General features: G+C 51.8%; 1 protein-coding gene across 1 annotated transcript in view; it reads right to left on the reverse strand.

The window, feature by feature from the left end:
* Positions 1 to 1,943: 1,943 nt before the first annotated feature.
* The window catches only part of POLRMT (RNA polymerase mitochondrial), a 43,360-nt gene continuing 32,799 nt past the window's right edge, over positions 1,944 to 12,504 (reverse strand). The window contains exons 11-21 of the mRNA XM_074204939.1: positions 12,175 to 12,297; positions 10,221 to 10,343; positions 9,925 to 10,104; positions 7,591 to 7,677; positions 6,479 to 6,592; positions 6,318 to 6,370; positions 5,892 to 5,990; positions 5,399 to 5,471; positions 4,800 to 4,891; positions 4,216 to 4,292; positions 1,944 to 3,712 (exon numbers count right to left, since the gene is read on the reverse strand). Of these exons, the coding sequence (XP_074061040.1) occupies positions 3,663 to 3,712; positions 4,216 to 4,292; positions 4,800 to 4,891; positions 5,399 to 5,471; positions 5,892 to 5,990; positions 6,318 to 6,370; positions 6,479 to 6,592; positions 7,591 to 7,677; positions 9,925 to 10,104; positions 10,221 to 10,343; positions 12,175 to 12,297 (1,071 nt within the window). The 3' untranslated portion in view covers positions 1,944 to 3,662. The remainder of the gene's footprint in view (positions 3,713 to 4,215; positions 4,293 to 4,799; positions 4,892 to 5,398; positions 5,472 to 5,891; positions 5,991 to 6,317; positions 6,371 to 6,478; positions 6,593 to 7,590; positions 7,678 to 9,924; positions 10,105 to 10,220; positions 10,344 to 12,174; positions 12,298 to 12,504) is intronic.

Raw genomic sequence — 12,504 nt, forward strand, 5'->3', positions numbered from 1 at the left:
CTGTAAAATGGGGGGGAGAATGCTACCCTGCCTCTCCTAGGGTAGGTGCTTGGGGATCCTCAGAGGGGCGGTAGTCCGCTGGCTACTGGTCCCTTGGATCTCTTCCCAGAAACCCCAAACAAGACCAGGGTTTGTCCCACTCTTCCAGGGACATCGAGGTCAGGCAGCTTTGCAGAGGCCCCCTTGCCCTGGTATGTGTTTTCTGTGTCCCTCCCCCCCAGTTTGTTTGGGTATTTTTTTTTTTTTTGTTAAGCGTAGTGTCAAGCCCAACTGAACTGCTGCCCTGCCTTCCCACTGCCCCTGCCTTTGCCTGGTGACCCTGAGACTAAGGTTGTGAAGGTCATCCTGCCTAGGGCACCATGGTCCTCTGGGCAGCGTGTGGTCCATGCTGTCTGTCCTGGTGTGTGTATTTGGACATGCACAAGCACTGACTGTCCTACTCTGTGTGCGTGTGCGTGTGTGTGTGTTGTGTGTATTGTGTGTGTGTAGCTCGTCTGCATGTTTTGAATTCAGAATCCACAGCCTGGCCGTACTGGAGCTCAGGGCACATGGGGAGATAGCATGGTTCAGGGGGTTGAGTTTCAAGGGTAGAAGGTGGGCCTAGGAGAAAAGTTCAAGGTTGGCTTAGCCACACTAGGGTGATGAAGCCTGGCTCTGGGGAGTATTGGTTAAGCCTGTCCCCAATTTGTTCCTTCATTTACAAAATGGGCTCTCATCAGACTCACCAGTGGGGAGTGAGAAAGTACCCAGTTGGCTTCCAGCCAAAGAGACCCTAACCTTTCCTTGGGCCCACAGTAACGGGGTGGGGAAGTCTGGAGAGCTCCCCTCAGAGACGTCTTCTGGGACTTGGAGATGAGTAGAGGAGTAAGGACCTGCCTACACAAGTAGCAAACACCTGTATCTGTTTCCCTGACATGGGGAGAATGAACCCTGGTCGGGGGTGGGAATCTCTAGCGCTGGGGTCCTCACCCCACACTGAGTTTTTATCAGATCACTCAGCCGTACACCCCTAATCACGCAACCTGTCTCCCTGAGGCTTTTCCCCTCCCCAGATGGGCATCACTTTCCACCCTTCACCCATCCAACTGCTGCCATTCTGTTGAATGTATAACTGATAACGGGACAAAAAGGTGGCAACTCCCCAATCTTGTCTCCAACTAACTTTGTGGGGTCCCTGCGAGAGGCCTCACCCTACTCCCACCCCATCCTGTGCAATAAACATGAGTGCATTGGCATCCTATGTCTCCGTCTGGTTCCTCCAATCCCTGGCCTGGTGGGGGCATGACACCAACCCCTCCCCCGCCAAGCAACACCTGTAATCATCTACCTCTCTCTTCTACATCATAGTGGGAGGAAAGAGGTGAGTTTGGGTCCATCTTCTCCATGGGTCAAATAAAGGGGCCTGGCTTAGGTCAGTGGAGTCAAACTCCAAATAGAAACCACACCCTAAGGGTCCCTGCAAGCATATTGCTGTGGAAAACCACCATTATGCATTTTTCCCATTATTTCCTTTGGTATTTCCCAATTACACTTTAATCTGGTTTCGGCCATATGTGGGAGCGTCGTGGGCTGTTGTGTGCATGTGGCAATGCTGGGAGTAGGTGATCTGCAAAGTCCCTTCTGGCTCCAAACCTGCGATTCTATAAATATCTGTCGCTTTGTGTCTTGGGTGGGACCAATGGCTTCCAACTGGGTTAGATGGAATGGCTCTAGGAATCCATCCCTGGAAACTTGCTAGTCCAGACGGATTTGGCTCAAGGGCCTCCCTCCATCTCTGCTACTTTACTACCTGTATTCTTTGGGACAAACCTCCCTGCCTCTCGGTCTACTTCTGTAACCTAAGGAGATGGGATCGAAGGGTTCTTAATCTCAATCTCTGGCAGCCCGGGGAGGCCCACGTTTTCAGATACACACAGGATTAGAAAAGGAAACCAATTATGTCAAAGCTATTATGAAAATGACTTTTTTGTATTAAAGTACAAACACCAGGGTAAGACCCCCTGGACTAGAACTTTAGCCCTTTGGCTTCACATGACCATCGTTGCATTCCTCCCCTGGCCCCCCTTGGCCTCCATTCTATGTAGCCTACAGAATGAGGCACCTGCAGGGAGGCCAGGCTCAAGGCCCTCTCCCGGTCTCCGTGTGTGAAGAGGCCTCCCGGGAAAGAGTGATACCATGGATAGGGTGGTGTCTCTTTCCATTTCACCTTCTTGGTGACCAGAGGTGACCACCACCCTCTGAGGCTGACAGTAGATGTCCTGGCCTCCCGCACACCAGGAGGCAGGGGCCCAGCAGCAGCCCCTTTGAGCTGGGCTGTTGAGGCTCCTATGGGTGACGAGGGATGGCATGGATGCCCTGCCTGCCCTGACCTTGGAGGCTGGCTCAAGCCTCGGACAGCCCTGTCTTCCCTTAGAGCTTCCTGGGATGTCAGCCAAATTTCACCAAGCCCTTGGAGGCTATTTCTGTACCAATCCTTGTACCCCCAACATTGGGGGGCAGGGACAGAGTCCCACGTGGAGTCTAGGAGTTGCCCTTCAGCTGCTGGAAGGCAGGGCTGGCTTTTAGTCCCAGGTCGCTCTCCTTCCAGTTTCCCAGAGGGGCAGGAAATAAGTAGCTGGGCCATTTTAGTTCTTCCAGTGGGGGGCAAGGCTTCAAAGGGAGGGAGGGTCTAGGCTGAGTGAGCCCTCTGTTCCAGGAGGAGCCGGGTCACCTTTTCTGTCGCCCAGCAATCTCTTTGTCCATATGACAGCAGGAAGGGCAGACGGGGGCTGCGGGTTCAACCATCCCATCTCCTGTGATCCGAGGCTCAGGTTACAGTGCAGCCAGCCTATCTATGCCTCGGACACCCTCTCCAACTAGCCCTGCAGCTTTAGGGAGGCAGCAGGGAAGCCTTTGAGACCTATATCTGGGCAACCCCAGTGGCTTCGGTGACCCCCCCCTTCCACACTGAAGGCTGCTGGCTGTCAGCACAAGAAGCCAGCGTCTCCTCTGAAAACCGCAACTACTGCTCAGCGTGAAGTGGAGAAGGGGATTTCTAGCTGGGAAGACAGACAAGGAAAGGAAGCAGCTTCCTCAGAGCCGCTGAGGATAAACAAGGGGGGCCTAGAAAGGCTGAGCTCTGGTCTTTATGTGTGTTGCCTTCTGACCCTATCCCTCCTGCGACATCTCCATTCTGACAGCAGCAGCTCAGAGCAGGATCCTCAGGGGGCGTTTCCCTTCCCCCAACCCTTTGCGGGTCCCTGGGACAACCAGACTGGATAGCTGGTGTTCTCACCAGGGTGACCGGCTCTTTATTTACACTACTGTACATGGCCAGAGGTTTCTGGATGCTCAGGCTGGACAAATAGGTAAAAGGTGGACACACCTATGGTCCTCCTGGGATACAATAAGAGATGTGGCCCGGCCCCGGGAGGAGGCTCCTGCAGCTAAGGCTGGGCAAACAGCCCCAGAAGCACTCCTGAGATCGCCCCCCTGCCCCAGTTCAGTCCACCCTTGGCTGAGGCAGGGGCCTCTTGGAGGGGATCGATGCAGAGGATCCAAGAGGCAAAGACAGGAAGAACCAAATCCTCAGGGTGCAAGAATCCCTGGCAAGGACCCTTTGAACTCTGTGTCCAGAATGGGCCCTGGCTGCCTCAGGGTGTCTGGCATGCTCAAAACCATCTTTAGCTGAAGAAGTAGGTGGATTTCTTCACATTCTGTAGATCAAAATCTCCTAAGGGAGGGATGGAGAAGAGAATGAGTCAGTGAGCCAGAGCCCTTCCACCGTACCCAGAGAATCTCCAGAGAGAAGAGCCGTCACGAGCCACAGGCCTGTGGTCCTGGGCCCCCTTCCCAGGTGTTTGGCCTCCTCGAGCCCCGCACAAAGGCTGTGTGTAAGACTCAAGCCAGAGGCTCTGGGGCTGCAGCCAAAGACTTTCAGCAGTGAGGACAGGGCATGGGAGGTCAGAAAGAGCTGGAGGGAGATGAATCAAATGAGAGGTTCTGAAGTGGCAGAGGACCACTGGGGGATTCAGGGGGAAAGCCTCCACCATGACCACACAATGCCTCTTCTTCATCCTTGGGGCTCAGCTCTGCTAAGGTGGGGTAGGGGACAAGGAAGGGAGGATGGGGATGGTCACGGGGGCTCAGCTTGTCCCCGGAAGCTCCCAAGGGCAGGCAGTCTGGATGCCCAGGATGTCCGCCCCCTCATGCCACAGGGTCATCTGATCCTCCTACCTCTTTCAGGCACATGGGACAGCGTCTTTAGCATCAACTTCTCATCGATAGACATTTTCTCAAAGGGACGCTGAGACCTAAGAACAAAGCCCAGAAGGGAAAAGTCAACAAAGCAACAGTGAAGGACCAGCAAGTGGCCTGGGACCCCAAAAGCAAGGTGTTCAGGGAATCCTGAGAGGAAACCATGAGGAGTCGCAAAGAAACAGGCAGATGAAATAGTCACTTCAAGGGGAGAGTCTGGAGAGGTCTGGATTCAAAGCATCATGATCTGGGTTTGATTTTCCATTGGGAAAGACAGGTGAACAGCAACTGGGTGAACTGGAAAGCACTATTCCAGGCTCTGGTTTGAAGTGGCAAGCAAAGCAAAGTAAAGCAAAGCCAAGCCATCTGTCCAATGAAAGGCTAGGATCAGCTGGGGCTCAGTCACTGGGTCAAAGACCCTTGTCCCCCAGGGGATTCTGTCCCAATGCTAAGTCTCCTAGTCAGGTTGCCTTCTCAACCCCTTGGAGAAGACTAAGCAAGCCTTCCCCATCAGCAGAGCCCCCAGTCTCCAGGAGGAAGAGGAGGGGCCAGAGATTACTCACTGGATCTTAGAGCAGTATTTCTGTACCAGATACTTCGATAAGTCCTGCAGGATGGGCTGGCTGTGCAGATTCACAAACTGTTCACGACACACCTAGAAAGCAGGAGTAAACAGAGGCCTCAGTCTCTTTCCTGCCCCTTCTGGCTGGGAGAATGGAGGAGATTCCCAGCTGAGACACCCCCATGCCCAACTGAGATCACCCCAGCTGCAGCCCAGCCTTGCTCTGCCTCATCGAAAGGACAGCATCAAGGGGGACCCAGAGCAGTATCAGTCTAGGCTTCTGGACTCTTGAGGCACTTGCTACCTTGGAGTTGGCTTCAGAAAGCAACACAGCAGGTTGGCCTCTGAGGCTCTGCCCTGGTTACTGATGGTCCGGAGGGAGAGGAGAGGTGAGGGATGGGAAAAGGAAGTTCCCAGACTCCAAATAGGGGCGATCTCAGGATTTGTCTGGTGCCCCTACCCCTTTTAGGTTATTATAATGTTAGACTGTAGCATTTCCTAACTGGGCCTGGCTACCAGTCTCTCTGAGAGCAGCATGGGGCTACTGTAATCTTTCCTCCCACTCCAGAGCCTGTGGTCATGGCAGGGAAGGCCCTTCACCTCATTCATGATGTCCACGGTGCAGGCATGTGTCCAGAAGCAGTCGTGCACAGAGACGAAGGTCAGCCCCTTCCTGAGAGGCATGGAAAGGTTATTGGGGGAGTTGGGGAGCTGGCGTGCAATAAAGGAGGGAGCCTCTAGGGACTCTGACTTCATCCAAGGCCCTGCTCTGCTCAGAGCTCTCAGCTCTTCATCTGCAGTTGAAGCTGCTCCCTCCCTGCCAAGGCTCCCAGCTTGCTAAAGGGAGAGTTATGGGAATAAAACCCAAGAGGTCCGTAAACAGAGCTTGGGGGCTGGGGGATTGAGGAGGTATGACTAGGGCAAATGACACAGGGGAAACAATGCCCCACCCTCCTCCAGAGCCCTAACAGGAGTGGAAGTGACCAGGCCAAGCTGGGGCGGGGGGGGGGGGGGGAGTCCTCTCTGCAAGCAAGTAGAGGGGGCTGTTTCTTACAAAATACTGCTCCACCCCAGACCAGGGGCTGCTGCTCACCTGTGACAGTACAAGGCCGTAAGCATCATGTGGGTGGAGTCCAGAGAGTGGATAAAGTTGGGAGGGAAAGCATTCTTCTGCTTCAATGTGTTTGGTTTCCTAGGAAGACAAGGGAAAGGGGCTGCCTGGGCTCCTGGGCCTCTTTCTCCTCCTCTTTATTCCAACAGCTCCCAACATGCAAACCCCTAGTCCCAACTCTGAAGAAGGCCTGGATCCCAGACCACTGAGAGGGAATGCCCCCACTGAGCAGTTCTAAGAAATCAATGACTGGCAAGTGAAACCCAAAGCCCTTGGCTAAAAGCTGGTTTCCTTGGCACAAGGTTGATGAGGAAGAAGTCAGAGGGGAGAGGGTTCTGGAGCTAGGGTCTTAAATGAAAGACAGGTCCTTATTCCCTCTGTCTTGGGACTGTATGAGTGGTCACTCACTGGTTGACATCAGAGCAACTCATGAGGCAGAGAGACTGCATACTCCCAGGAACCTGAGAAGAGAGAATGCAAGTCACTTTTGGGACAGACGGCATGGACACACAGACTCACACACATGAGGGAGAAGTAGCAGGGACACATTCAGGGAATGCGACACTTACGATTATTTTCTGGGTCTTGTGATATGGCTGAATGATGGGAAGGCCCAGAGGGGTGACCCACTGGACTGTTGACCCTGACTTGGAGATGAAGTGGGCACTTTTCGTCAGCCAATCCTATAGAGAGAACAGGGATTGGGGAACAGAGGTGAAAGGTCTAAACAGGAGAAAGATGCCTAGATTTGGAGTCCAAAGCCCTGGGTGTGAATCAGAGCTCCACAACTTAGATTTCTGTGAGCTTGGAAAAGTCTCTTCCTTGCTGAGCTTCAGTTTCCTTATCTGGACTTTAAAGATACATGAGCATCCACTGATATGGAGGTCTCCATCACTAACAAAGATCACAAACCCATCCTGGGCCCAATCATCTAGTAATGAGTCTCCCTACACTTAGCTAGGCTGGTCACCCTTCACAATAAGAAAGCTGAGGCCCACTGAAGAAGAGGACTTACCCAAGGATCTGAACTCAGGTCTCCTCCCTACACCATGACACCTCCCACACTCCTGTTCTCACACCACAGGAATGATTAACTAAGATAAAGAAGCACTTTACAGTCACAAGAAGGCTACAGCATCTCGCCTGGGGGTTAGATAACAGTCCTGGGAGCTCCTGCTAAACCAACCAGCTGACCCTTGGTCACTGAGGTGGGGGGGAGGGGGGCCTGACAAATTAATCCAGTTTGAAGTCTTGTCTCCAGAGGTCAATGGGAAAAACTGAGAGGGCATAGCATTAAAGTGGGTGGTGGACTGAAGGCTCAGCTTAGGAAGTGGGGTTTGCCTGTAGGGGAAGACAAAGTCAGCCTGCACACTAGGGCAAGACTGAGAGCGCCCACTGGAGGAGAGCTTGCCTCACAACTCTTTAAAGACAGATGGTACAATGATTCTCACTGCCCTCTGATAGATGGGGAAACTGAGGCCCAAAGTAGCAAGTGACCTGTTCCTTCTTGGTCATGTACCTAGTGGTGGAGAGAACACAGGTCTTCTGATGACCTTCTGATGACCATCTTAGGGTCCCCTGACAGCATGCAGACCAAAGCTGGGCACCTCCAACAGCTTGGAGGTGTGAGCCCATTCAGGAAGCATTCACAGTTCTGGCCAAAGGGAAGGGGAGGAGGTACCTGGATTTCCCTGGTTCCTGAGAACATCTCGCCAAGACTACTGAAGACTAGCCGAGAGAGGTAGATGGAGGCCTCCCACACAGATTCCTGGGAAGGGGAAAGAGAGGCAGTCAGTGAAACGAGGGCGCTGCTGCTGGAGATCATAAGGATTTTCAGCAGCAGCACCAGGATGGGCGCAGCAAGTATTTAAGGTTTGCTGAATGACTAACTGAAGGAATGGAGAAGGAGATGAACAGGGAAGTCTTGCATAGGGTTACAGTCTACAAAACACTCAGGCCTGTAAAAGGTGACTCATAGAGGTCCAGGTGATGCTACAAACCAAGGGGCCCTGGGAGTCTTATAAAGCTCCCAGGAAAGCCCTCCAAGGTCCAGCAGTCAGTGGATGATGTATTATCATGGCTCAGAGATGAAGTAGAATGAGAACTGAGATAAGGTTCCAAGGAGGTTCAGAGAAACTCAAGGATGAGGGAGGGCCTTGCTGGGTTATGAAGAGAATAATCATGATCTCTGAGATCACCACTACAAAGCACACTGCCCATTTGTTTTCTGTGTGAATCTTCAAAACAATCCCATGAAAGAGGCTAAGCAGGGCTCACTAATGAAGAGACTGAGGCTCTGGGGATGGTTCCTAGCCCGGAGAACTCTGAGCCAAACCCTCTGCCTCTCCCCCTAAAATGAAAGGGCCTTTCCACTTTAACTCCAAGCAACTTGCCCAAAGCCATAAGGGATGCCAGGCACTGAAATGGCCCCCCAGATTTCCTGAGTCAATGCCAGTCCAGAGTTCTTGCTACAGGACCAGACAGCAGCTAACCATGCTTGGGACCTCTCCCCAGTCTCTACAAACTCTATCCCCCAGAGTCTGGGGCCAGTCTGAACATAAGAGAGCAATAACAAAATGATGGGCAGAGTGGCTCAGAGGAAGGATGCTGAAAGAGGAGTCCGACTGGCTAGAATACGGGCAGCTAGCTGGCACAGCGAGCACCAGCCCTGGAAGTCAGGAAGACCTGAGTTCAAATCTGCCTCAGACACTTAATTACCTAGCTGTGTGACCTTGGGCAAGTCACTTAATACCCCCAAAACCCAAAAAAACAAAAACAGATTGGCTAGAATGGTAGATGCACTTCAACTGGTGAATGGCTAAATTAATTGTGGTATATAACTATGACAAAATACTGCTGTGATATAAGAAATGATGAGAAGGTTGATTTAGAAAAAAAAAGGAAAGATTTGGACCTAAAAGAGAAGATGCTTTCCACCTCCAGAGAATGAACTGACAAAAAGAAATATGCATAGTAAAGTCTTACATATAAGTATATGTGGCTATATGCGTCTTTATGGACATGTATGTATGTATATGTGTATATGTTTAATTCTAGCCTTCTGTGGGGGGGGGGGAGAAAAAATAAAAAGTGCACAGCAGAGAACAAAAGAAAACCTAAAAGGAAGAACAGAAAAGCCAGTTGCTTTGAAAACAACATGTAGGATTAGTTAGGCTTTTGTGAAATGCAAACATTGTTCTATACTGAATCCTCTCTTATGTTCTGCTGTGTACATGGAAATGTTCTGCTCCTTCCCCCCCCTTTTATTTCATTTCATAGTTTAAGGTTTCATTTAAGTTTAAGATGAATAAAAAATTAAAAATCAATAAATAAAAATAAAGTATGAAGGGGGATGAGTCAGTGCCCTATAAGGTCCCTTCCAGCTCTAAGTACTCTGGCCAGTGATCTGGGCCTGGGATGTCCTAATATGAGCTCATCAGCAGGCCAGTTTACTCTGGCAATGGACACAGGGAAACAATGAAGGCAAAAAAATCAGCCAGAAGGAGACTGTTACAAGAGGTCAGGTGAGAGGGAAGAAGGGTCTGGTGAGATGTAGACCACAGGGCCAGAGATGGAATGGATGAATACAGAACAAACCAAGAATAAACAAAACTTGGTAAGTGATGGGGAAGAAAAAATGAAAGTACTGTGCCCAACCTTTGTCAGGAGGTGTTGAAGACTCCAGCCCAGGCCTCACTATTTGCTCAATTGCAATCCCTGACCCCTCAAGATGGTACCTGGATATAAACACGGCCACATTTACTACCGTGGTCCCCACCGCCTCCCTGTTCACAAACGTGTCCTAGAAAAGCTTTGAGGAGACATGCCAAGTGAGGCGTGTTGGTTCACAACAAGACCAAGGACTAGAAGGAGCTGTAGTTGGAGACCCAATGACTTGAACAGTCCCACCTGAAAGCCTCCACAGGTAGGTGGAGACAGCTCAGAGAGCATCACTGAGGGTGAAGGCCTAGGCTGGAAGGAGAGAGCACATCACCCTTGCCCTACAAGGACCAACCTTGGGGAAATCATCCAGCTCCTTCAGGCGCTTCTCAATCTGCAGCCTGCCACCATAGTGTGTCACACCATAGACCACCGTCATCACCGTCTGCTTCACCAACTTGCGACTGATGAAGCCTTCCAAGACTTGGGCTATGGAGTTCCCTTGGGCGGCATCTCTTTTGCGCAACTCTTCTACCTATGCAGGGGAGAGGGCTGAAGCTCAGTATCAGGGTCTCATCTCCCTGCTCTAACCTGAGGCATGTGCAGACGACACAAGGCAGGGGTGGCAGGGAGGGAGGCAAGGCACCTTACCAGCTGAGCCACGCCACTATACACATCCTGGGGAAGGTCACAGGGCATCAGGTTGACGGAGGTGGCGCCAATGACATCTCGGCCTAGAGCTGCGTAATGCTGGAGCCCGTTACAGGAACCATCCTGGAGAAAAATCAGGTATGTGAAACTGTTCAGGGGCTCTTAGACAACACTCAAGAGACAAACCTACCAGGAAGTCAGGACAAATAAAGTATAAATGGACTCATGGGAGGAACAGTGAAGGGTTACCAGTTTCAAACCCACAAGAAAAGGAAGTACAAGGAAGGCCATGAAGACTCCATGGAAAGGAGAAAGAGAGCAGTTACTCACAAAAATTAAGGTTGGAAACAAAAGGAGAAAGCTTGGGGTAGGATGGGGGAAGGGGGAAGCAGGAAGGGAAGTCTGCCTGTCCTAGAATAATATCCCAGCCATTAGGAGGAGAGTAGAAGATCCCCCATCTCTGTGGGCAGCAAACCCTGTTGAGCCTGTTTGATCATATAATGGGATCAGGCAAATCTCTGGTAATGGATATGGAAGACCTGGCCCCCTGCCTGGAGGAGAGGATGAGCCAGGCAGGCACAAGGGGCTCAGCTCTTATCCAAACTCCTTCCATCCATTCAGTCTTTATTCCTGCTGGGAGAAGACTCTCCTGCTTTGGTTCAAAGGCTCCCTGATTCTTCAACCATCAACCCAGTTCAATCCCTTTTCACCTCTCACCCAGACAGTCATCCTCTCTCCAATCTATTTTTTTTTGGGGGGGGGGGGTTGCAAGGCAAATGGGGTTAGTGGCTTGCCCAAGGCCACACAGCTAGGTAATTATTAAGTGTCTGAGACCAGATTTGAACCCAGGTACTCCTGACTCCAAGGCTGGTGCTTTATCTACTACACCACCTAGCCGCTCCTCCTCTCTCCAATCTAAACAGCTGCTGCCTACTTCATACAATTTTGAAGCCCACTCCCCTGCTCAAGAAGGTTCAGGGGTTCCTTTACCAATTGTAGACCCTCAGAAATCACCCTATCATTCTAAATGGTGGAATAGGCTTCCACCTGCTCCCTGCCCATGCTCCCTCACCCCCAGACCTAGAGAGCTCACTTCAACTCCCACAGCCCTTGGATCCTCAGTCTCTCAGTTCAGGCCCCACCACTGAGGGAAGGCCTGCCCCGGTTCCCCACTTGTTGGTATTCTCACCACTGCCCCCAAAATGACTTTGCCTTCCTGTGGATCTAGATTCCATTTGCCGATCTGTGTAATTTCTCCTGAGGAATTAGGGTGAGGCCCATTTCATTTCCGTCTCTGTCCTGGGGCCTGGCACAGAGGTTTCATAAATGCTGACTGAACAAAGCCCTCAGAGTCAGCTGGAGAGAGGGGGGTCCTACCGGTGCTCCGAGCCATCTGCTCTTCTCCACAGTATTCTGTCCAATCTCATTGCTCACAGAAAAATGGGTATGCAAGGTCATAAGACCTGTCACCAAACTCCACCGTGAGGTGGCTGGTGGCTAGAACCCTGGACTAAAGTCACTTGAGTTCAAATCCTGCTTCAAACACTTCCTAGCTATGGGATCCTGGGCAAATTGCCTGACCCGCCACCCCAGCTTCCTCAACTGACAAATGAGCATTACCAGAGGCCCTGCCTCGTAGGGTTACTGTAGGATCAGATGAGACCATGTTTGTAAAAAGAACTTAGAACAGCCTCTGGTATCCAGTAAGCACTTAATAAACCCTGGTTTCCTTCCTTTTCTACCTGAGGCTCAGAGGGGACCTGGCTGGTCTCCATCACTGGCCCCAGAAGGAAGTTCTGAGCTCAGTCCTTGGCCTCTCTGTAACAACTGCCTGGCCCAAAGATCTTGTCCAGAGGGGTCATCTGGCCTCCAGGGGTGGGAGCCCGCCCTCTTCCTGAGAAGGCCTCTGCTCGTCCTCCACCACAGATGTTCATCACCCTCTCCCATCACTTACCTGATGGACGGGGAAATGGGAGACATAAGATTCGGGGTCTGGGGCCCGGACAGCCTTTGCGATCTCCATGCAGCAGGCCAGGGCCTGCCAAGGCTCATCCACCTCCATCCACCACTTCCTTCCCTGGGGGGGGGAAAGGTAGCTGATTCACCCATGCTGATGCTGGCTGACCTGGTAAGGGGGCATGCTGGCCAACACCCGGGCCGCCAGGGTTGATGGTTTTCTAAGATTTCTGACTCTGCTTCTCTAAAGGAGGCAGATTGCAGCAACCCCCTCACCCATGCCTGGGCTGCAGAGGTCCAGGGAGCCCTCCTCTCCCCCTACAGCACC

Source organism: Macrotis lagotis, chromosome X, assembly GCF_037893015.1.
Source record: "Macrotis lagotis isolate mMagLag1 chromosome X, bilby.v1.9.chrom.fasta, whole genome shotgun sequence".
NCBI classification, from domain to species: Eukaryota; Metazoa; Chordata; class Mammalia; order Peramelemorphia; family Peramelidae; genus Macrotis; species Macrotis lagotis.